The sequence below is a fragment of the Erpetoichthys calabaricus genome, chromosome 1 (assembly GCF_900747795.2).
Source record: "Erpetoichthys calabaricus chromosome 1, fErpCal1.3, whole genome shotgun sequence".
Taxonomy (NCBI): domain Eukaryota; kingdom Metazoa; phylum Chordata; class Cladistia; order Polypteriformes; family Polypteridae; genus Erpetoichthys; species Erpetoichthys calabaricus.
Window position 1 is genome coordinate 36641059 of NC_041394.2, and position 26463 is coordinate 36667521.

At 43.3% G+C, this 26463-nt stretch overlaps 1 protein-coding gene across 1 annotated transcript in view; it reads left to right on the forward strand.

Moving 5' to 3' along the window:
- Positions 1 to 594: 594 nt before the first annotated feature.
- The window catches only part of LOC114648699 (B-cell linker protein-like), a 62372-nt gene continuing 36503 nt past the window's right edge, over positions 595 to 26463 (forward strand). The window contains exons 1-3 of the mRNA XM_028797882.2: positions 595 to 733; positions 20368 to 20393; positions 26056 to 26090. Coding sequence (XP_028653715.2) covers positions 731 to 733; positions 20368 to 20393; positions 26056 to 26090 — 64 coding nt within the window. The 5' untranslated portion in view covers positions 595 to 730. The remainder of the gene's footprint in view (positions 734 to 20367; positions 20394 to 26055; positions 26091 to 26463) is intronic.

The window sequence follows — 26463 nt, forward strand, 5'->3', positions numbered from 1 at the left end:
AGCAGGGGTGTCCATTTAACTGGGAGTGCCAAACGGGCCCTGTGTGGTTGTGTGCAGGAGATGGTCTTGTAATGGACTGTCATGACCCTGGATTGGTTAAAGCAAGTTTGAGAATCTCATGTAAGTCACATTCCATGTTACGAGCCTTGTTGATGTGGGAGGAAACCCCCACAGATCTGAGCAGAAGACCCTGACTACCCTGAGGTGTGAACCTGGAGCTGTGAAGCAGTTGGGCTAACCACTGCCTCATTTATCCTAAAATGCAGCCTGGTCCACATATCTGCTATGCCAGCTGCTGACGTCTTCCTTGCCTTGAGCTCCCCTTCCAGGGAGGGTGTCCTCTGGGCCGATGGCTCTGCTGCTCCCACACACACTTTGAGCCCAGTTTCCTTTGCCATCCTGATTTGATATGCTAAGTATTGTGGCAAAGAGCTCTCTGTATACAGCAAGGTGTGCCTTGGCCGTGCCTACCAAGCACCTGGAGGTGGCAGTGCACTCGTTCTGCCTAATTTAATCTAACTAGGAATTTCTCCTCTGATTTCTTCTTCTGCTTCTTGCTTCAGACAATGGACTTGTTATGTAGGAGAGCACCTACCACAAGGTTATATTTCCATTTCCCTAGCGCAGAGTTATGCAAAAGCAAACAAATGAACACAACCACTAAGGAACAGGACATCGGAGTGTGGCAGAGCAGCTCTGGTGGGTGAAGAAGCCTGACCGCCTCATCAAAATGGTGAGTGGCAACTTTTCGTAGTGATTTTTTTGCCTGCATTTTGTGGCACAGAGAGGTTTAGATGCTGTGCATTTGGGGTCCGGCTGCTGACCGCTGGGTTGCTCTTGAAGCTTTCCAGGAGTCCTGCTGCAAACTCTGGGTGGGACGCTCATTTCCTGAACTGCTTGTTGCTTGCTGCTTGCCTCATTGGCACTTCTTCCGTACAGATGACTGATCTCCATCAATCAGTCTTTATTGTATAGTGCCTTTCACAGTGGTTAGTGCCACGGCCTCGCAGGCTCCAGAGCCCTAGGTTCAAACCCTGCTCCAGGTTGCTGTCTGCAAGCCCCCATGTCTATGTGGGACATCTTCTGTTGGGTTTATTGCCAGTTCTAAATTGTGTGTGCCCTGGGGTATACTGGCACCATATCGGTTCTTGGCTTGCACCGGGCCCAGCTGGGCTGCAGCTGCCAGGCAACTTGAACTGGATAAACCAGATTAGGCAATCGATGGATCGACCTCTTGGGGAGTGTGACATCTCAAGGCATTCATCAGAGAGTGCCACTTTGGCATTTGTGTGGCAGCAGACTCTGTTTTCTTAGGAGACAGTACTTCTTTAATATGGACATCTAGAACTCGGCTTTGTGTGCTGTGGTGTGCTGGGCTGGTAACATCACTTCCAGAGAGGCCCACCGAAGTAACACGCTGATTAAGGAAGCAGGCTCAGTTGTGCGATGCACTCTCGAGCCCCTGAAGGTGGTAGTGGAGGTAAAAATGAGGCAAAGCCAGACTAAGACCCCAGAGTGCCGAAGCTCAAAAGACCATCTAGAGACCTACACACACTCAAGGGACTGAATTAGAAAGAATAAGCAAAACTTTATATTGGGTCAACTTCACCTGCCTTTTCATTCATTAGGGAGTGTAACAGATGAACAGAAGAGTGCAACACCACATTCACAAGAATTCAGCTTCTAATAGCGCAGTTAGTGATCATCGATTAAAGATTTTTAAAAAGAGAATAAAAAGTAACTGATCCGTTTGAGTTTGCATGTCCATATCAAATAAAATAAAAGAGTACAGGGAATCCTTTTGTTCGCATTTGGTGCGTCTCATCTTGTGCGTCTTTGCCTTCCACTGTGAAAGGCGCTATATAGCGCCCAACCCAGCACAGACTAAGGCAGAAGCACGTTGTGGACACTTTTTGTGACTGAAGACAGAGAAGAAAATTAAAATTAGTCAAAACCTTTTATTAATACATACCAAGCAAGGGTAAAATGTCAGAGAAACACAGTCCCAGGACACCGCACTTCATCTGCCTCGAGCGCAGATGTCTCGTTGACCATGTAAGCAAAAAATAGCATCCTGACTCATTGTACTTTTCCAGTTTTTGTAAAGTCATTACCCTAAAGGTATATTTTCTTGTCACACACATCATCAAAAGAAACTTCCAGAAAGTATACATGCTTTTTGTCACGTACGCAAAACACAAACAAGTTTCATCATTCTGTCCTATTTTCTATACACATACATTTTGTTCAATTACATCTTTTTATGTTTTCACACTCCTCCCTTTTTGAACAAAAATGATGTGGGCCTATAAATTCTATTTTGAAATGGTTGATGAAAGGGAAAGGGGAGAGAAAATGGAAGAAGCTATACGAGACATGCGCTCATCATGTAGCACATATGCCCTTTCCATAGAGGCGGTAAAGTACTTAGATATTATATAGCGAAACAAAGGGATAATACAACAACCAACCAGGAGGAGGAGACAAAATGTCACAACCAAAGAAATAAAAACAGATCTTATCCATTGTCCCCAGGATCCGAAGGAGGATGCAAACCACTGATCCCAGGGATTTGTAATGCCAGAATTAGTGGAAAGTTCTTTAGAGAGAGCAGTGAGGCCTGCCAATGCACGAGTTATTGATCCATCTGGCGCGGTATTATTTGGAATATATGTACAACAAGCATCACCAAACATAGCACAAACACCTCCCTTTTCGGCAAGTAACATGTCCAAGGCTAGACGATTTTGCCAAGTCATCAGAGAAGTACGATCAAGCTGTTCATGTATGCCTTCAATAGCGTCTTTGGTGAAGTTAAGGAAACGTTGTTGTTTATAATAAAGGTAATTAATCCAGTCTACATTCTTATTGATAGTAATTTGGGGTATGATAGATTCAAAACCGGCTGCGACTTGATCCCTAGCTCTAAATCTGTCTGGGACACCCCTAGGGACTCCAATAGCATCTATGTATACTCCAGGGCCATGTAAGGAGAGGGAGGTAAGGATAGAAGTCTAAAAGGCATAACTAATTGGATTGGAGCACAGGTACCAGACCAATTAGGGGGAAAGGTGGCAAATAATTTGGACCTACGACACATCCACCAAATATCTGATCTAGGAGTGGTTTGGGAGAGAAGAAAGGAAGACAGAACGGTGTTCAGAGAAAAGTTAACCTGAAAAGTTTGAGAACAGAAAGAAAATGGTAGATAGATAGAACACTTTGAACCAGAGAGGGGTTTCTTGGAAGTAGTGAATAAATACAGAAGGCAGGGCAACCCCACGGGGTCAGAAATGTTAGATAATGGGAAAGGGACTGTAGCTAAATGAGGACGGGCTGCAGCGCACGCATAACAATGAGAACGATTAACTTGCTTAGCTGAATAGAGAACCCACTGCAACCATCTATTCTGATCCCCATAACCAGTTTCTACTGAAAAAATGGATGAAAAGGTGGAAAATATTCATAATCTTAACAGGAGAAAAATCTGAACCAAAAGTTGGGGAGATGGGTGTGTGTGCCAGAGAATGAGGGGTGTTAGTAACAGGATTGTCAATCTTAATTAGAAATCTCCCTAAAGGGTCTGTTCCAGATACATATACCCCTAATACATAAATACCTGAGTTACAATGGTTGTCAGCACATACAATGAGAGGCATGTCCTTTTTATGATAGAAAACCGATTTTTCAAACCGTATTTTTGGGCCTCAAAAAGGTTGATAACCCCAGTTCTCAGTTCCAGTGTTAGCAAAAACCCATTGCCAGTTGTCGCAGTCACTTCCCCTCATACACACGTATTTGTCAGATCCGGTCCACTGGGTTTGTTGACCAGTCCCACAGTTGATAATAGAGCAGAAATCAAACTGCACTGATGTGGTGATTCCTAACGGGAAAGTCAAGGTGACCAGGGCAGTAGACAAGGGAAAAGAAAAACATAGTAGCACAGCAATCAAGGGTGCCATCTCTTGCAATGTGAGGCGTGAATCCAGGCAGGCAGTCCCTCTCACGGCGTGTGGTGTGGATAGAAGAATTTGGAATGATCCTCTCCACCTAGGCTGATGCCAGTGTTTTCCTCCGAGTATCTCGAACCAGGATCCAGGTGCCCAAAGGAATTGGTAAATCCTTGGAAAGGGGGCTGGTCCTCCAGGCTTGATTAACCTGCTGGTGGATTTCCTTCAGCGAGGTTCGCAAACCTGCAAGACTAGAGAGAAAATCATTGGGAGAAAAGGTTTGTTAGTGTGTTTATGAGTCCAGACTCCATCAGAGAGGGACCCTTCTTTGGACCATTTTCTCCTTTCGATATCCGTGGCTGCATTCTGTAAAGAAATAATTTAATTATCAGGGTCCTGGTCATTTCTCTGTTGGAATAAAGAAATTGGTGTGTTATTATATGCAGCCTCTTTAGCAAAGTGGTCAGCTAAATCATTCCCTTTGCTAGCAGGATCCTGTTTTCCTGTGTGAGCTTGACATTTAACAATCGCTAGCTCCGATGGTTTGGTTATAACTTCTAAAAGGGATTCGATCAATTTCTGATGTTGGATGGGTTTGCCAGTACTGGTCTTAAGTTGTGCTTAAAAGTTATCTATGTAACATACTTAAACGCGTCTTTTCCTTCATGCTTATTATTAACAAGGAAAACATACGTGCTTGAACCTTTATTCGTATCAAGTGTGCTGACCACTGCGTCACCATGCTCTTCCTTTATAGTACCTAAAATACACAACTTCCATTCATATCACAATTAGACACACACATTCATATCACAATTAGACACACACATTCATATCACAATTAGACACATTCTGCTTATCGCCAAAAAACTTGTCTCCCTTCTCATGTAATATTATTAAAAGAGCATTTTCCCTTCAAACTTGATCAGGGTTTAAAAGGAAAAATACTTTTGTATATTTACAAGCCTTAAACAAAAGTGGAGACATTCATTTGCGCTAAACCAATCACACAAATCGATAATTATCTTTTTCAGTTTTTAGTTAGAGCTCTCCAGGACTGGTCTTAAATTCCCTTAGTTTCCATAGTGTTCCATGATCATGGCAGACTCCAAAAGCATACCTGGAATCTGTATAAATTGTTACGATCTTCCCTTCGGACAGCTGACATGCTTGAGTGAGTGCTACGAGTTCAGCTGTTTTGTGCACTTAGCTTGATGAAATTTGATTTGCTTCCAGCAGGCGGTCCCCTTGGACCACTGCGTAACTGGTTGAGGGCGCTCCATTTTTCAATTGTAGCATTTGACAAAGTACAGAGTACATTCTGATACTCATAGGGATCCCTTTAATACACTCTATAACACACAAAATCACCCATACCATTTTCAACACACTTCACCCCAGTATTATTCTATAAAGGAAACAGAAACAAATGGACTCTGAAGAAAAGCAAGTTCCACTCTTCAGGACAAACAAACATAAAACAGCCTCTCAAATACACACGTCACAAGAAAAAAAGAAAAAGACAGAAGAAATTTCATGAGAACTACATCCGTGCTTACTAATACAGCTTCTGTTGTTGCAGCCACAGCACGAAGACACGGAGGAAATGCTGCGGCCACTGGATCCAGTTTTGTTTTAGAAAAAATAAGTCACCGGTCTTTGTTTATCTCCATGTTGTTGCGTCAGTACTGAATTCATAAATCCCTGCTTTTCGTCCACGAACAAAGTGAATGGACGAGAATGATCAGGCAAACCTAGCGCGGGCGCAGATAAAAGAGTAGCTTTGAGGTTACAGAGCCTTCTCAGCCAGTCGTTGCAACGGCTGTGCTCTTTCAGTAAAATTTAGAACCCACTGTCTGTAGTAGCCCAGAATACCTAAAACAGACATAACCTGTTGTTTTGTTTAGCTGCAGCTTAACCTTAGAAACTTTATGGCCATTTTTCCCCCAGAAACAGCAACAATTTCTGAGTATCTATTGTACAATCTTCTTTCCGTAGCGCTACATATTATTTCCATCTACATACTGTATCAATGTACTACCTTTTTCCGGCCAGACGCCTTCTAAATTTTGGGCAAGAGCTTAACCAGAAACACAAAGGGCTTCTCTGTATCCCTGAGGCATGACGGTCCATGTCCATCGGCGGTACCGCGTTTGACGAGATCGGGATGTACGGCGGAGATGCCAGCCTCTGCTTCGGGAGACAAAGGATATTGGGCACGGTGCGGGCGGAAGGAGGATTTCGGGTGGATCACCAGAGGCTCACAGTGGGCTATCCTTTGAAACACTACTTTAGTTATTAAATGGTCAGGAGTATCAAAAATACCTGGAGTAATTTGTAACCAATCTGTTCTTTCAAGGCATTTTTCCACCCATGGTCCTATTTTCTCCCATTTAACAGTGTGAGATTTAGCTAAGGAAAAATATGAGGCACTATTTTGCCAAGATAATATATGTGCTGTGAGCATGTAAAATGAACAGAAGCAGCTGCCTTTGTGGATGAAATAAAAACACAGTAGATGTGAAGGGTTTCGGGGCAAGTACCAGAAATAAGGAAAGATTCTAGCCAGGTGGTGTCTACTTCTATAGGGAAGTATTGGGCAGTACAGTGTAAAATGTCAGGGGCCTGTAAATTGGGAAAAAGACAAGGGGAAAATGAATGTAGGGCTTTGAGGAGAATGGTGTGTGGGGAAAATATCTAAAGTCCATGCTGCAAAAGAGGGTTTGGGGTAAGGGGTAATTTGACACAACAACTTTGGGGTTGAACAGAAAAAACAAAGCTGATTCAAACTTGAAAAAGGTGAGGTTGTCCAGAAGCAGTAAGCACAGTAACAGTTTTCGTTCGAAGCAGGGACCTTTGCCAGCAAGCGAGTAGCACCAGTATCGATTAAGAAAACAGTCTCAGTGCCATCAACGAACAATGTCAGTAAAGGATCAGTCTCTGAATTATGAGTGAGCAAAGGTAGTTGAAAAGAGTGGCTGGAGGTCCCAGTGTTTTCCTATGGCCAGTATTGTTAGTCAGGGGTGTCAGAGGAAACAGGTGGAATAAGGGGAGGTGGGGGCTGTTGCTGTCTGTGAGGGCACTCTCGACGAAAATGTCCAGTTTCACCACAGGCGTAACAAGAGTAGGAATTAACATTGGAATTAAAGGGAGAGGGAATAAAAGGATTCTTAGTGTGGTCAACAGGAGGAGCTCTAAAACCACCTCGTCCTCTTCCTCGTCCTCATCCCCTTGCTCTTAAGCCATATCCTCGACCTTGGTCAGGAGCATTCCTGGTATAATAGTTCATCTGTGCTGCCAATAATTTGGCATGAGAGTTCGATTCGGCCTGTTCAGCATGTCGTTTGACTTCATCAAACGTGGCACTTTCCCACTCAATACAGGAAGTGCGGACCTTGTTTTGTATATCAAAGCGCAAGCCGGAAACAAAAGGTGGAACTGCAGCTCGGGTGCGGTCATCAGCAATTCCCAAGTCCGAGTGATTAGCCATAAGGTCTTGAATCCTATGTGCCCATTCATCAACCGTCTCGTCTTTCTTTTGTTTTGCAGCAGAAATAAGGGACCAGTCCGTTCCTTTTTTATATTTTTCTGCAATATTTTGTCTCAACGCCTCCCATTGTGGGTTAAATTCGCCTTCTCCACCTATCCCCTGTCCTCGAGTTAAAACTGGGTTCCATACCCATGGAATGTCATTGCGGACACCCCTGCTAACAGTGGCCCATGTGGTCCCAAACTTTCGACGAAATACCTGGGTCCATTCAGCAGCATTAGGCTTATACATGCTATCTAATTGATCAAGTTGTTCAACAAATTTTAGTCCTCCTACTTCCTTTGGATCTGGAAGTGCATTCACGACATCTTTTAGTTCTTGGATATCCCAATTCCGATTTATCATAACTGTTGTGGGATTTTGGGGTCCAGCTGGATGGGCAGGGTTATAATGGGGATTGGGAACTTCTATTAAAGGGCAAGTAAGTGAATGTGAAAGATCAGAAGAGAAAAAAGTTGGAGCTGGTTTGTGAGTGGAGGTTTGACTTCGAGTGCATTTGGAGACGGGGGTTTGTCTAGTACAGGGTGGGTCATCACGATGGGTTGAGGGGTCATAGTGATCTGTGCCTGGGGAATCATCAGGGGAAACTTCTGCTAGTTGTAGTGCAGGGGGGGGCAATCGGAATGGGGAATAGAGGAGGGGATAATAGAGGTGTCTGAGGTCGGTTCTGAGGAGGGGAAAAAAATAATAGGATAAAGGGGGTACTGCTTCTAAATTTCTATCGATTCGATACGGTCCACTATTATTTACATCTCCTGTCCCCTCTATTGGCCAACGCCCACCACTCTGTCTATTCCGTTTCTTACATGCCTTCTTGAAATCTAAACCTGTCTTCTTTTCTATTAATTTTCTAGGAGACCCATTTTTACGGGGCGTCTGTTGATCCTCCGAAAATAATCCTTCCAGCATTAATGATTTTGATCCCCCTGTGCGGCGATTAACAGGCTTACTGTTATAAATTCCCATTATATCCCCTTGCTCTCCCGGGTTCTGTATTTAATTTTCCAACTATATACTGATTCGCCTAATCCCTTGTACGTATGAATCAGCGAGGCATTAAGTGTGCCACTCACTAAACCTAAACTGTTCCCTTCTTAGTTTCAAGGGGAGACACCTAACTATCGGTCCTGATCCAGTTCCCAGGAGAACACGGTTTTGTTGCTTATTCCGTATGTAGATTTATTTATTTTCCCATAGCGCTACATATCTTCCATAGCTACATATCTTCCATAGCGCTACGTATCATTCCGTTCCTAACAGCAATCCTGTAATCTGTGCTCTTTTCGGTTTATTTCCATACCACCCCGTTACTCGTCCCGTTAGCCTGTCCGCTCACATCCCTGGATTCCAGCTCAGGTGACTTCGTGTCCGATTCGGTTCAGCAGAATACTACATCAATACGTCCAGCCGAGTCTAGGATATGGGTGAGGCCAGTATCCTTTCGTCAGACCTTTCGTATGCGTCAAACTGCTTGGGTCAAGTCTCCATCACCTTAAGCAACCCGTTGAGATATGAGTATGACTAGACGGTCAACAGGAAACTCGCCCTCCCGTTATTTAGAAAATAAAAAATATTCGGAAATCCCCCGGTGCTTACCCCAGCCTGGAAGTGTGCAAGCTCTGTCTGGAAATCCGTTCAGTCACCGTGGATGTAGCAAAGAGGAGACCAGGGGCTCCTCACGCAAGAACTGTTTCAGGACAGGGCAGTCCTAACTTTTGCCGGAGCTGCATGCAAGTTAACGGCAGTCCGCTGTTAAGACGGATCACTGAAATGGTCTCGCCGGAGGAGTCGACCGGCCGTCTCTTGCCCCACGTCCGGGCGCCAAAACTGTGGACACTTTTTGTGACTGAAGACAGAGAAGAAAATTAAAATTAGTCAAAACCTTTTATTAATACATACCAAGCAAGGGTAAAATGTCAGAGAAACACAGTCCCAGGACACCGCACTTCATCTGCCTCGAGCGCAGATGTCTCGTTGACCATGTAAGCAAAAAATAGCATCCTGACTCATTGTACTTTTCCAGTTTTTGTAAAGTCATTACCCTAAAGGTATATTTTCTTGTCACACACATCATCAAAAGAAACTTCCAGAAAGTATACATGCTTTTTGTCACGTACGCAAAACACAAACAAGTTTCATCATTCTGTCCTATTTTCTATACACATACATTTTGTTCAATTACATCTTTTTATGTTTTCACAACGTACTTAAATAAAATACTTTTTTATTTTTCTTCAGCCGTGGGTCACGCCTTCCCTGTGTCCCACAGGCCCAACACAGTCCCAAAAACACTCACAAATACCACAACAGTCCTTCTATCACCACTCCTCCTCAGGCTTAGTCCTCCTCCTCCCGATTCTGGCTGTCCTGAGTGGTGGTGGCTGGCCTTTTTTATACCCCACCCAGAAGCATTCCAGGTGCTTGATCACCTGGGCCTAATTGCATTTCCGGGTGGGGCTGAGGAATTGACCAGCCGGGCTGCAAAGTCCATGCAGCTCCCCCTGGCGGCCATCCGAGCCCCCAACCAGACTGTGGAGGACTCCATGTCCCATGGAGCCATGCGCCAGGTTGGGGAATCATCATCCACCAGGGAGGCTGCCACCAAACGTCCCGGGGGAGGTATTGAGCTGTCCATGGTAGCTCCCCCGGAACAGATGCAGTAGGGGCGTCCCTGCCGGGCATGGGACCCGGCTGTCCTTCACACCACATTGTTGCACCAGGAGTCAAGGCTGGCAGGCTGACAAAAAGCAGGGCCCGTTAGGCCCCATTGAGGCACTCCTTGTGTGATTTTGGGCTGTAAAAGAAATAAATTGTTGTTGCTGTTGCTGTTGCTGTACACGTCTATGTCAGCGACTCTGAAGAATCGCAGTGCACTTTGTTGCTAAAGCTACAAGAAGCGGCGACTCGGCCTTTTCTGTAAGGTCAGTCGCATTCACATCAACTGCAGTGTTTACTGCTCATTCATTTCATCATTTTGGTTTACTTTTTCGAAAAAGCTGCCAATGTCAAGCATAGTTTTTAGTAAATTAGCACCGTTAGCCTTTCTGGTTTTTTTTTATTTTTGTTATTGCTGCACCACTGGGCTCATGTTTTGAATTACCATCCACTTTTTCTCTTTCTCTGGCATGGTAACACATCAAACGTAAGATCTCATAAGGTGACCTATGAGACACCAGGGGCCTCATTCATAAAACTGCATGGATTTGAGTGTGCAAATATGTGCACAGCAAAAAAAAAAACAGTAATAATGTGTACGGCAAATAAAAAATCAAATTTATGAAATGCACATTTCTAAGCAATTTACCCTTCATAAATCACCATCACCTTGTAAATATGTGTACATGAATGTGCTGCAAACCCCGCCCTGAACTATCCATATATGGAGCATGCTAATCAACCTCATACATATGCAGGCACAGTGCTGCAGAATTTCATTGGCTGGTAGAGCAGCCTCTCACCTGATGAGTCAAAACTCCGCCCCCTACTTTCAAACGTATCTGGCTGTGCTCCGCCCCTGAGAAAGCAAGATCATGTGCAGCAATACAGCGAGTCTCTCCTCTGTGATCTGGAAAGCAGTAAGTGGGTAGTCGCTGTCAGCTGGCACATGCAATGGTGTGATTGCTGCAACAATGAATAGTACAGGCCATGTGAAACACTGAGGGTTCAGTCAGTTACCTTACCAACAAGCCAGTCACCACTTTGGGTACCATCATGTCTGCCAATGCTGCTTTTCCACAGAATTAATGAATCACAGTTTGACCCAGACCACCAAGCCACAAAGTTTGTCCACCTCAACTTGGATGACTTGTGCATCAATGAAATGTCACTGTGTACAGCTAACAAAAGCAGCGTCATTCTCTCTAGGTGCTCTTATTGCAATACGAGTGCAATTACAGAAATTGCTTTTTTTATGTTGGCAAAAAACACGTTATGTTTTCTGCATGTGCATCCACCCCATATGAAAACTGGATGTAGTGCCTCGCCGGCTGGTTAGTGGCTTCCAGGACAGCGGGCATGATGGAGTGAAGCTTGGCAGAGAGACTATTGAATTGTCAGTCAGTTCCCTGAGAAGTGACAACAGATAGCCGATACAAACGGATGAAAAGCAAAAAAAGTTTTTCAGCACAAATACGCAACATTGGCCCTCTTAAAAAGGATAAAAATCTAGTCTATGCATCATATTCATCGTTTTGAGGTGTGATAGGTTTGTCAACACACATTATAATAACATCTCAGCTGTATGAATTATTATACACGCGAGATGTCATTTAGCTGCTTTGACTACTTTTCCCTATTTGATTGGGGGTGTCGTCACTTCCCGGTTTCTCCAAAATGTTGCACACAGATGAGCCACAGTTGCTATAAATATGCACAAGCTTTCATGTCAAGTTTTTTTTTGAGTTTGAAGTTGCATACGTACGTTTCGAGTCTCTTTTTGTATATATGCAAGCTTCATAAATGAGGCCCCTGCTCAGGCCTGGTTTATAATCGTAACGATCGAAGTGGGGTAGCAGTATGTGCTCGATCGCTGAGAGCTGTGTGTGACCTTACTGGCTGTGAAAACTTGGACACTTCCCATTGTTTTTTTCACATATGGCAATGCCTCTTTCCGAGCAGAGCCCCAGTGTGTGCACCCGGTAGATCCAGCCATTGAATGAGGTCAAAAATGGTGGCCTTTATGAACAGTGATGCACATCCTCTATCTGAGACACTAACATTAAGTCGTTATGCAACAGAAATGTGAAAAGAAATGCCACTGGGGTCATTCATACCTACAACAATATGACTTTATAATTCCACACCGTGACTGCTGTGATGGAGCAGTGAACTTGGAGCATTCTTAGGTCTTCTGCTTTTATTGTAGAGAACTAACTGTATGGAAGATTACTGCAAAAGTGGACTGTTTCCACTTACTTGGACTTGGTGGCTCCAGTTCCTGTTTGCTGAAGATGTAGCCATCACCACTCACACTCAGCTGGAGCTCCAAGCCCTCAGCAAGCCTGCAAGGGGTTTGGCCTCACCATCAACCTAAGGAAGACATGAATGACGAGCCAAGATGTTGGCACCAACCCTTCCATCAGTTATCATCAACTACAAGATGGATGTCATCCATGAGTTCACATACCCAGGATCAATGATTTTAGACAACCTGTCACTTGATACTGAAATCAGCAAGAGCATCAAAAAAGCAGCTACAACCTTTTCAAGACTGACAAAGAGAGTTTGGGCCAACAGCAACACCAAAGTCCAGGTGTATATTACCTGTGAGACATAAGACAGTGTGCATTAAACAAGAATGATGGCTCAGTTCCTTCCTCAAGTGTATTTTCAGAATCTCTTGGAGAGACAAGGTCCCTAACAGTGCAGTGATCATGAAGGTAGGTACCACCTTCATCTTTACTTTACTCAAGCACAGACATATGGACTGGCTGTGTCACATTTGACACATGGCAGATGGTTGGACACACCCAGGGACCTCCTTTTTTGGAGAACTGGCATCTGGCAATATATCAACAGGAAGACTCCAGATGCGCTACAAGTGTGTTCACAAGGCTGTCCGCATCAACACCAGAACTTAGCAGTCAATCACCTCAAACAAGAGTACCTGGAAGCAGGAGGCGATAAAGGGTCTCTCAAGGTGTGTGACCAAAGAGATGCAGAAAGCTGGTGATATGAGAGCCTACAGGAAGTGCTGAGCCCAAGATGTACAACTCTCTCAGCGTTCTGCTATACAAGGACTGATACTGTCATTTTGAACCTCACAGTCACAGCAGACGCTGCTACAACCAGTCCTACAGGGGCGCGACGCATCGAAGGCTGCCAACTACAACTACTACTGCGTACTTGGAGGGAGGAGGAGATCTTCGGAGGAGATCGGGGGCTGCGTCGGCATTCAGGTTGGCAGCCTAAAGATTGCACGTGCGGACACAGATTTATGAGTTTCTGTTCCGTGCTGCCATGCTTTTGTCATAAATATGCCAGCCGACAAGCGGCTGTTTCCTCGGTCAGGATCTCTACGAAGAGAGCGCATCGTAGCCACAGATGTGACGCGCGCGAAGACGTGACGTTTCAGGCGCGTGCACATGTGTAATGCACATGCGCGCTCCAGTCCGAATCAGCATAAAAGCGGAGAGTGCGTAAGGATTTGTGTGCTTTATGGAAGTCGTATGCCATTTAAGGAAGGACCGTGCAAAAGCTGTCAGGTCCCTTTTTAAAGGAAAATCCTATATGCCCTTTTCTTAAGTATGGGGAGAAAATGAAATAAACAAGAATAAAGAGGCTTATGGCTGAGGATTCCGAAGAGCTCTAGTATTTACTGATTTTTTCCGGATCTTCCTCGTTAAGCATAAATGTAAAGGGTGGGTGTAAAATCCTGGCTATGAAATTATCGTTTTTAAAGTGCTTTGCTCTTTTTTTTTTGCTTTGGATACGTTTGTCACCAGTTTTATCACACTTATTTATTATTTATTTATTGTTATGTTTATTTCACCAAGTGCACTGTTGAATAACTGTTTTTAAAGTTTTAAAGAGTTTGCACAATAACTACCTTATCTTTGCACCAATTGCATCTTTGTCTGCCTTTCTCATTGCTCCACTGACTTCTTGGTCCTGTTTACTGCAGGACCCCAGTGCTTTGTTAAAATCTTTTTTAGGTTGAAGACACTTGGCTCACTACACAGCCCTCTTATCTTTAGCAAAGTCAAAGTTTTTTTTTGTGTTTTGTGTGTCTCAGAGTAGTTGTTATCAATGTCTGTTTTAATATTTGTTGAGCTTCTGTAAAATCTACATCGCCCTTTGGGACAAATTCAGTTTTATCTATGTATTATCATCTCAGGTCAACTTTTATTGTCATTCATCCACCTGCGTTGTATATGGTTGAAAGAAATTTCATTCCTTACAGTCTCAGGTGCACAGGTAACACAACACACATTTAAATACACCATAATATTAGCAAGGGTGGCACGGTGGCACAGTAAGGAGGCCTGGGTTCGCTTCCCGGGTCCTCCCTGCGTGGAGTTTGCATGTTCTCCCTGTGTCTGCGTGGGTTTCCTATGGGTACTCTGGTTTCCTCCCACAGTCCAATGACATGCAGTTTGGGTGGATTGGCGATCCTAAATTGTCCCTACTGTGTGCTTCGTGTGTGTGTGTGTGTGTGCGCACCCTGCGGTGGGCTGGTGTCCTGCCCGGGGTTTGTTTCCTGCCTTGTGCCCTGTGTTGGCTGGGATTGGCTCCAGCAGACCCCCGTGACCCTGTAGTTAGGATATAGCGGGTTGGATAATGGCTAGATAATATTACCAAAACCAGTGCAAAAATACAATGTAACAAAGCAAAAGATGCTGGACTATGAAGCTCAAACATATCCATAGTAAAGTGCAGAGTAATAATAATAATACATTGTATTTATATAGTGCCTTTCCCACAGTACATAATTGGGGAGATGCTATAGGGATATGGTACTGGGAGACATGTAGGAGTTCACAAGTCTGATGATTTGGAAAAATAAACTGTTATATGATCTGGTTGTGCTGGTCCTAGTGCTGCAGTATCTTCTACCTGATGGCAGATTGTCAAAAATTATACAGTATGTGACAGGTGAGAGACATCTTCACAATGGTGGAGGCTCCACGCAGGCAGCGCGTCTGAAAAATGGCGTATTATAGAGTGCATCTATCTACCTATCTATTATATAGTGCCTCTCATATCTATCTATCTATCTATCTATCTATCTATCTATCTATCTATCTATCTATTATATAGTGCCTCTCATATCTATCTATCTATTATATAGTGTCTTTCATATCTATCTATCTATCTATCTATCTATTATATAGTGCTTCTCATATCTATCTATCTATCTATCTATCTATCTATCTATCTATCTATTATATAGTGCTCTCATATCTATCTTCTATCTATCTAGTTTGTTGGAGGGAGGAGAACTGAAATGCTGATCAGATGTCCAAAACGAATGTGACATGCTGGCCTGTTAAATGAAACTGATCTTCTGTCCTGAAGGTTATGAAATATGGACTTCTCAGCTGAATGAGGTGGAACACATAGAGGATGATGTGGAGAAATTGAAATGATGTGACCATGAAAGAGTGACAGAAGTTAACAGGGATAGAAATGTGGGGCCTGTGACAAGAAGAGGCAAATGTCTTGGTCAGAAATACTGGGAATGTCCAAAAAACAATGGACATGAAACAGAAAGCAATGGAAATGTGGGATAGGTGACATGACATAAATGAAATGTGGGACCTGTGACATAAAAGGAAAGAATAGTGCAACATATGACATAAGAGAATTAAAATGTAGGGATGGAAATGTGGACTGCAACATAAAGAGGAAGATATTTAGGACCTGTTCCATGGAAGGGCAAAGACTGGGCATGTGGAATGGTAGGACAAATATATAGGACATGTGAAACAAACAGATGGAAATATGGGACTTGTGGCATGAAGAGACAGAAACATAAAGTAATAGAAATGTGGCACACTTGACATGGGTCAGGTCAGTTTAGGTTTGGGAGCATGCACTGGTACAGTGTGTTGCCGCACCCACCACGTGACAAAACTGCTCGGGATCCTGTTTGGCAACCCCCCAGGGTAGACACGTGGTCCAGGCCCACCCTCTGAAATGACCACCTATCTATACGTGGGCATCCCCTTGGCCTGGTCCAGCTGCTCAGGTCCTCAACAATGAGGATCCAGTGAACCAGATCACCCTCGGGGGATTGCGCCACATGGCCGTAGTGCTGTAACTTTTGCTCCCTCACAATGCAGGTAATGCGCTTTATTCAGGACTCTGTGAGCAACCGCAAAGTCAAACCAGTGGGACCCAAAGATTTTCTGAAGAGACACGGTATCAAAGTCTTCATCTCAGGTCACTGGATAGCGTCCAGGTCTTGCAACCATATAGCAGTACAGGAAGCACCAAAATTCTGAAGACTTGGACCTTTGTCCTTTTGCATAGATATCGGGAGCGCCACACACCCATTTCCAGCGACCTCATGACCCTCCATGTTCTCCCAATCCATCTACTGACTTCATAGGCAGAGTCACCAGAGACATGAATGTTGATACTGAGGTATGCAAACCTCTCAACAAGGTCGACACTCTCTCCGCAAACAGACACACTGCTGATGGCTGTGCCCAAGAGGCCATTAAAGGCCTGGATGTTAGTTTTTATCAGGACACTCGCAAGCCCAGACACTCAGACTTCTCACTCAGTCTCTCGAGTGCTCCGATCAGAGCCTCCATTGACTCCGCGAAGATCTCAGCATCGTCAGCAAAGTCAAGATCTGTGAATCTTTCTTCACCAACAGATGCCCCACAGCCGCTGGACCCCACGACCTTGCCCAACACCCAGTCCATACAAGCTTTGAACAGAGTAGGAGCAAAAACACACCCCTGACGAACCCCAGAATCAACTGGGAAAAACGCAGAGGGTCTGCCTCCACTCTGCACAGCATTCACAGTACCAGTGTACAGGCCAGCCATGATATCCAGAAACTTTGGGGGGAATCCTGCCAAGTCTCATGATGGCTTTACACAGAAGAAAAGAACTATGGAACATGTGATTTTAATTGACTTGAATTTTGGACATCTGACATGGAAGGATTCAAATGTGGGATCGGTGGCATTAAGGGATAAAAGTGTGGGTCAGAAATGCTCAGCCTGTGGCATGATAGGACAAAACATGTGACATGGAACACAAAGAGATGAAAGTATAGGGCATGTGACATGACAGGAATGAAATGTGGAACCTGTGATATAAGGGACAGAAATGTGTGACATGTGATTTGAAGGGACTGAAAAGTCAGACATGCAACATGAGAGAATTGAAACATAGGAGATGTTATGGAAGAGGTGGAAATGTTGGGACTGTCAACAAATAGAGGCAGAAATGAGGGACGTGTAGCATGGAGGGACAAATACTGGACATGTGGAATGATAGGTCAAAAGTATCAGTCATGTGAGAAAAAGAGATAAGTAACATGAGAGAAATAAAATGTGGGGTGTTCTGCATGAAGAAGTGTGGGTCAGAAATACTGGACACATGGTGGAACAAAATCATGAAAATTGAAATAGAAAGAGATGAAAATGTGGATCTGCAACATGACAGAAATGAAGGACCTGTGACAGTGAGGGACAGAAATGTACAACATGTGAGACGGAGGGACTGGAGTGTCGGACTTGAAACATGAGACTATTGAAATGTAGGACACGTCATGAAGAGGCAAAATTGTGGGAGTGCAACATGAAGATACAGAAATGTGGGACTTGAGAAGTGGAAAGACAGAAATACCGGAGATGGGGTATGATAGGACAAAAATATGGGACATAAAACAGACAAGGATGGATATGTGGGACCTGTGACATGAAGGGACAGAAATATTTGGTGCCAAATGATGAAACAAAATTGTTTACATGAAAGGACAGAAATGTAGGACATATGATTTTAAGTGACTGGAATGTGACAGATTATGAATTTCGGGACATGGCATGACAGGACCATAATGTAAATGTACCAAACTGTCAATCAGGTGCGACTTTATAAAATGCTTGGTCACAATGGCCTTTAAAACACACAAGAACACAGTGGACAGGCTGAAATGCTGATTTATGGGCCTGAGATGGCTTGCTGAGCTCACTGAAGCACAGAGGACTCGGACCAAAGAGGACACACTGGAGCTGCCATATAGAATGCAACTCAAAGTGAATTATAATGGCACACAGCTATGCTAACCTCCAGAACTGTGGCTGTTGGATTTCAGCTTAAAAGAGCAAGTCAGAAGGACCTCACCGAGAAGGATGGAGACTGGACTTCATGATCCAAGTAGGCTGATTCTATCAAGGGTGAAAGGGCAGTTTCCACAAAGTGTAGTTTAACAAAATGAAGCGCCACCACTGACAGCCTTGTGATTCTGTGTGATGGGGCGAGTTACACATTAACAAAACGGTCGAGCTGTCATGGCAGACTGAACAATGCTCTGTTTCATAGGCCGGGTTCATGAATTCTGAATTTGTTAACCCTGTGATGGTACGCTTGAGGCAGGTTTCATTTGAATTTCCCGTCCTACCAAAGTGGTACACAGGGACAGCAGGTATTCTTACTGGGGGTGCCTGCTCTCCTTGTTCACGTGAGCTTCCACATTCATCTGGCAGCTTTAAGATGGTCCACGTGAGGGTACCTTGTGATGCACCTCTTGTCCTGATGAGAGTCACAGGCCTTTACGAAAGGCTTTTATTTGAATTCTTTGCACCTTTTTCACAAGATAACTCCCCTTTTCCTCAGGTGGTAAATTGGCAGTGACATTATTATTGCTACACAAAGGGGCAAAGGTGGCAAAGATATAGTCTTGAATTCCACATGAGCTGTCCCTGTGAGTTTTTCCCAACTACCCCATTTTATTCCCCCATTTCCAAGGATTTGCAATTTTGAATTGACCCAATGTGAGCAGCACAGGACAGAAAAGGTTGACTGGTGATTGTGCACTGGCCCGGTGAGAGTGCATGTTAGTGTGTGTGTGAGTGTGAGTGTGCCCTAGGACAAACTGACTCCTCCACTGAAGTCTCGAGACCCTAAAATAACATTGATCAAATACAGTAAAAGGGACATATGAGCACATAGGTATAAGTGTGCCCACCAGAAGACTGGCACCCCTCACACGTTCAGGTCCTCCCTTGAACTCAGATGTCCTGGTGTAGGTTGAGGCCCAAAGCGTCCTTCAAACTGGATTGTGCAGGTTCAGTGAAATCAAAGATGGATGAGTAGTGATGGCATGTGAGTGAGGGTGGACAGACCTCCCTCGCTAGGCTTTTGTTCTCTGCATCAGAGTAAAAAACAAGTGAATGGATAATAACTCTGGTAGCCAAATTAAGGCTGTAGATCTACTGGCACTCAGGAAGGCCTCTTTCCTAGCTATTTTTGCCTAAATATTTTGAGGGAATTGAAAACACTAATAATACACAAGGGGGGACCCAAAATTGGTCAATAACTTGGGGATCTTTTGACTACAACTTTAGTTTGCATTCTTGATTTGGTTGCTGATAGTTGGTCTTCCTGGTTTTGGTATTTTTGACCACATCTTCTCTTCTATCCATAAAGTTCAAGCCCTCGGTAATAGAACAGCAAGTAACTAAAAACTGAAGCTGAGAGCCACCAACTCTAACTACTATGCCACCGGGTGGTGCCAGAGTATATGTTCATGGCTATCATTTTTATTGAATTCAAGGAGGGGTGCACTGTGGTCTTCTTCTTCCTCTTCTTTTGTCGGCTGCTCCTGTTAGGGGTCGCCACAGTGGATCATCTTCTTCCATCTCTTCTTGTCCTCTACATCTTGTTCTGTGACACCCATCACCTGCATGTCCTCTCTCACCACATCCATAAACCTTCTCTTAGGCCTTCCTCTTTTCCTCTTCCCTGGCAGCTCTATCTTTAATATCCTTCTCCCAATATACCCAGCATCTCTCCTCTGCACCTATCCAAACCAACGCAATCTCGCCTCTCTGACTTTGTCTCCCAACCGTCCAACCTGAGCTGACCCTCTAATGTCCTCATTTCTAAATGAGGGGTGCACTGTGATCCTTGGTGTAAATTGGTTTATGTTGAATGCGACTTCATGCTAACTAGTATCTTGTTAAGAAATAGCCCTAAATGTGAAAAATGTTCCAAAAGAGTTCAGGTGGAGGTAACGTTGCCAACTGACGGCTGTTCGATCACCACTCGTCTGTACATTTGTGAGCTCTGGTCTCCAGGCAGTCATATAGTGCCCTCTTCTGGACTGACCATTCAGTTACTCTCAGTTTGCTGAGGTCTATCCAATTTTTGACTATTTCTTTTTCTGCCCTTTTTGTTTTTCAGAGCATCCTTGGCAAATTTAAGAGCACGTAAGTACTTTTCGTCTTGCTTACTTTGTTGGGGTAAAGCAATTCTATAACATTTCAGCATCTTGGACTCCTAGGCTCTGAAGTCTTTAAATAAGCAATTCTTGTATTAAATGATGCATCTCTTCTGAATTTATCCTCCAAAGAGTGCCTTTAGATTACAATCTAACTTTTGTCAATATGTTTTTAAGTATGTAGACGTTTCCCTAGACTGCAGCCTCTGAATTTGAGTCTGAACACCATGAATTCATCCCATTACTAAGGTTCAGCTCATACTACTTTACCTTTTGAGAACATAGGCTTGCCTAAAATTTGCATGCCATCAGCTATATGCTAAAGATTCTCCTGCATATTCATATGGGTTACAAGGTTCCTTTCATCAGATTGGCTGGCCGGGCACTGACTGACCTGTTGATTGGCCAACGGGGGGAGGCAGCTTATTGGCCGAGGTCTCCAGGATTCTGACTGTGTCTTGCTTGTTACTGACTCCTTTTCTATAATCTGGCCATGGTTATCCAGTTAGCTGATGGACATCATTTATTGTTTTTTCCATCCATCCATCCATCCATTTTCCAACCCGCTGAATCCAAACGCAGGGTCACGGGGGTCTGCTGGAGCCAATCCCAGCCAACACAGGGCACAAGGCAGGGAACCCATCCTGGGCAGGGAGCCAACCCACCGCAGATTTATTGTTTTTTTTATTAATGTTAATTAGTTTTTACTTTGCTTTTGATGGATTTGAACAATTCTGTATCCTCATATGTGATATAATTAGTGAGTGGCATCATCTATTCTTGCCTTTTGCCTTCACAGTTGTTGCAGTGCTCTACGCCTACACTTGGTGAGGAGCGCTGTGCAAGAACAAAGTAGTTTGTACTCTTGTATTGTACAGTCATATGAAAAAGTTTGGGAGTCCCTCTTAATTCTTTGGATTTTTGTTTATCATTGGCTGAGCTTTCAAAGTAGCAACTTCCTTGTAATATATGACATGCCTTATGGAAACAGTAGTATTTCAGCAGTGGCATTAAGTTTATTGGATTAACAGAAAATATGCAACATGCATCATAACAAAATTAGACAGGTGCATAAATTTGGGCACCCCAACAGAGATATTACATCAATACTTAGTTGAGCCTCCTTTTGCAAATATAACAGCCTCTAGATGCCTCCTATAGCCTTTGCTGGGTGTCTGGATTCTGGATGGAGGAATTTTTGACCAGTCTTCCATACAAAATCTCTCCAGTTCAGTTAAATTTGATGGCTGCCGAGCATGGACAGCCTGCTTCAAATCATCCCATAGATTTTCAATGATATTCAAGTCAGGGGACTGTGACGATCATTCCAGAACATTGTACTTCTCACACTGAATGAATGTCTTTGTGTAGATTTCGAACTGTGTTTTGGGTCATTGTCTTGTTAGAATATCCAACCCCTGCGTAACTTCAACATTGTGACTGATGCTTGAACATTATCCTGAAGAATTTGTTGATATTGGGTTGAATTCATCCGACCCTCAACTTTAACAAGGGCCCCAGTCCCTGAACTAGCCACACAGCCCCACAGCATGATGGAACCTCCACCAAATTTGACAGTAGGTGGCAGGTGTTTTTCTTGGAATGCGGTGTTCTTCTTCCACCATGCAAAGCGCTTTTTGTTATGACGAAATAACTCAACGTTTGTCTCATCAGTCTAAAGCACTTTGTTCCAAAATTAATCTGGCTCGTCTAAATGAGCATTTGCATACAACAAGCGACTCTGTTTGTGGCGTGAGTGCAGAAAGGGCTTCTTTCTCATCACCCTGCCATACAGATGTTCTTTGTGCACATTGCGCTGAATTGTAGAATGATGTACAGATACACCATCTGCAGCAAGATGTTCTTGCAGGTCTTTGGAGGTGATCTGTGGGTTGTCTGTAACCATTCTCACAATCCTGTGCATATGCCGCTCCTGTATTTTTCTTGGCCTGCCAGACCTGCCTGGTTTAACAGCAACTGTGCCCGTGGCCTTCCATTTCCTGATTGCATTCCTTACAGTTGAAACTGACAGTTTAAACCTCTGAGATAGCTTTTTGTAGCCTTCCCCTAAACCATGAGACGGAACAATCTTTGCTTTCAGATCTTTCGAGAGCTGCTTTGAGGATCCCATGCTGTCACCTTAAGATGAGAGTCAAAGCGAAACACAACTTGCAATTGACCACCTTAAATACCTTTCCTCATGATTGGACACAACTGTCTATGAAGTTCAAGGCTTAACGAGCTCATCCAACCAATTTGGTGTTGCAAGTAATCAGTATTGAGCAGTTACATGCATTCAAATCAGCAAAATTACAAGGGGACCCACATTTTTGCACGGCCAGCTTTTCACATTTGATTTAATTTCATACAATTTCATTTAAATTCATTTAATTTCATTCTGCTTCACTAAAAAGCTTTGTTCAGAAAACACCGCAGTACTCAGATGTTCCAGGACCAGATAATATTTATCCTCGAGTTCTTAAGGAGGCTAGTGAGTACATATATAAACCCTTGACACATATTTTTAGGAAGTCACTGCGCACTGGAGAGATTCCGAAGGACTGGAAAATGGCAAATATCATCCCACTATATAAAAAGGATGACAGGGCAGATCCAAACAACTACAGGCCAGTAAGCTTAACATGCATCACAGGTAAATTAATGGAAATTATTATTAAGGATAAGATTGAGCAACACCTGGCAAGGACAGGAGTTATTCTGAACAGTCAGCATGGGTTCAGGAGAGGGAGGTCGTGTTTTACTAAAATGCTGGAATTCTATGAGGAGGCAACAAAAGGATACGATCAAAGTGGAGCAGATGATATTATTTATCTGGACTTTCAGAAAGCATTTGATAAGGTGCCACATGAGAAGTTGGGTATCAAATTAAAATAAGTAGGAGTTCAGGGTGATGTTTGTAGATGGGTGCAGAATTGGCTCAGACACAGGAAGCAGAGGGTGATGGTGTGAGGAACCTCATCAGAATTGGCCGATGTTAAGAGTGGTGTTCCACAGGGGTCAGTGCTAGGGCCGCTGCTATTTTTAATATATATAAATGATTTAGATAGGAATATAAGTAACAAGCTGGTTAAGTTTGCAGATGATACCAAGATAGGTGGATTAGCAGATCATTTGGAATCCGTTATATCATCACAGAAGGACTTGGATAGTATACAGGCTTGGGCATATTTGTGGCAGATGAAATTTAATGTCAGTAAATGTAAAGTATTACACATAGGAAGTAAAAATGTTAGGTTTGAATACACAATGGGCGGTCGGAAAATCGAGAGTACACCTTATGAGAAGGATTTAGGAGTCATAGTGGACTCTAAGCTATCGACTTCCAGACAGTGTTCAGAAGCCATTAAGAAGGCAAATAGAATGTTAGGTTATATAGTGCCTTGATGTGTGGAGTACAAGTCACAGGAGGTTCTGCTCAACCTTTATAATGCACTGGTGAGGCCTCATCTGTACTGTGTGCAGTTTTGGTCTCCAGTTTACAAAAAGGACAGAGCAGCACTAGAAAAGGTCCAGGGAAGAACGACTAGGCTGATTCCAGGGCTACAGGGGTTGAATTATGAGGAAAGATTAAAAGAGCTGAGCCTTTACAGTTTAAGCAAAAGAAGATTAAGAGGTGACATGACTGAAGTGTTTAAAATTATGAAAGACATTAGTCCAATGGATCGAGACTGTTATTTTAAATGAGTTAATCAAGAACACAGGGACACAGTTGGAATCTTGTTAAGGGTAAATTTCACACAAACATTAGGAAGTTTTTCTTTACACAAAGAACGATAGAAACTTAGAATAAGCTACCAAGTAGTGTGGTAGACAGTAAGACGTCAACTTGATCTTTTTTTGGAAGAAATAAGTGGATAGGACTGGCGAGCTTTGTTGGGCTGAATGGCCTGTTCTCGTCTAGAGTGTTCTAATGTTCTAAAAGTAACATTAACACAAATAAAAGAATCAAAAATAGACATAAAACATGACTTTGCATCCCAGCCAGGGGAGGAATCGCGGCCGAGACATGACAATGTCTATGCCATTCAGGACCTAGTTTTGGTTGTATTAGTACAATCTACCATTTTATTCTGGTTATTATGTTCCACTGTTTTGATTTTCTGCAGGCGGCATAACATTCTGTAATGGCTGCTAGGACAAGGTTCTCCGTACTAGAGAATCCTGTCTAAGATTGTAGTTAATCCTCTATAAACGTTGGTGTGCGATGTTGTGAAACAATTGATTAAGGTTATGAATGATCACGATTTGCTAAGATAATACCTCTATTCTGACAGATAGGATAAAATAAACATTACTGGAGGAACTTTGTAATTTTAGTCACATTCAAATTGTTCATGTCAGTAACTTTTACAGACTAGCAGTCACATCATAGCAAATATTACAAAGTATCTTCCTTCTATAAAAAGTCAGCACAAAAATATCCCCATGTTAAACTAGTCCCCTATGAATCGACAGTCATTTGAGTTACTCAGATGGTACAAAAACTTTCACAAAAGAACTGCCAGTACCCCATGTTGTGCATGCTGAATAATAGGGGTGGGTGGGATATCCACCCATGTCACCTCGGAGATCTGAAGGTATGCAGATATAAAAAATGAATATTTAAAACCCAGGGAGGTCCCCCTTGGAGGCTGCTAATGTGGTTCAAACTGATGGTACGCACCGGTATGCAAACGGTAACTGTCAGAACTCATAAGGTAAGAATTGGGAGACGCCATTATGGAATACTAACGTGTACCGGCCCACCTAAAGCAATGGCTTTATCTTACCTACTGGTATAAAACTCATTTTGTTCCAGAAGGGCTTCAAAATTTCAGAGGTCCTCCAAGTCATAATTATTTTACCTCCCCTCCTGGTGTAAAACTAATCCCGTCCAAAAAGAGCTTTAGTGTTTCTGGTTTACCTTTAGGATTTTGTGTCTTGATTTAGGTTTGATTAATAACTTTGGACCCGCTATCTTCTTACTTATGTTTCTTCTCCCGGTCCCTTTTTCAAAATACCCTAATGGCATCTTGGCTGACCAATAACGACATAAAGAAGAACAGTGGTGGGAGATGGGCTCACAGGAATTCCTCAGCATTTTGGTCCCAGGTGTGGATGAAGAAGGTAGACGGTGAATTTCCAGTGTCCCCTCAATATTCTTCTCCAGGGTTCCTTGTTTTGCGATATGCTCACGTGATTGACACTCCCCCATTTAAAAGGGCTTTTCAACATTTGATTAAAATCTCCTTTTCAAAACTGGTGATTCTGAGATACTGAGCAGTACATTGTTTGTAGTTATGCTTAAATAACTAAAATCAAATCAGTTTTGAAGTTACGGGGGAATATCTATGGAAGAGGTTTTGACTCCCTGAACCCTATATGGCCAAATTGTGCAAAAGACACCCATGAACTGCGGCTTTCATGCATCATCATTGTTAAGGGGCTGTAATACACATTCTAGACAATTCACAAAACACAACAAAGTGGGCTGCCTCGGCTAAGTGTCAGGGTTCATTCTAAAACCTTTCGCAGAGAGCGCCTCGTAACTAAGTGCAATAACAAAGTAACATGAGATCACTGAATGACAAGGAGCCTTAACCACTACTGCATACTGCCTGCCATTTTAAACTGTCTTTTTCTGGTTTCAGGATCAACAGACCACAGCCACCACCTCGGGCAGGAGGTAGGAGCAAACTAATTTAATTTGCACTTTGCTGTTTCATTGTCTTCTCTGTCTGTCTGTCTAGTGGTCCATGTTGGCCAAAGTGTTTCTGATCAACAGTTCTGAGCATCCGTTGATGAGGTGCCTTATTCAGCTCATACATTAAAACTGGCCATGCTGATTGGCTAATGACCTTGGATTTCACTGAACGTATGCTACAAAATGGTGTCACTCAGCTCATAATCGCCTTGTAGTGACTGTCAGCCACAGCATAGTGATGGCCTTTTACCCTACTAGACATATAGTCATATGAAAAAGTTTGGGAACCCCTCTTAAGTCTTTGGATTTTTGTGTATCATTGACTGAACTTTCAAAGTAGCAACTTCCTTGTAAT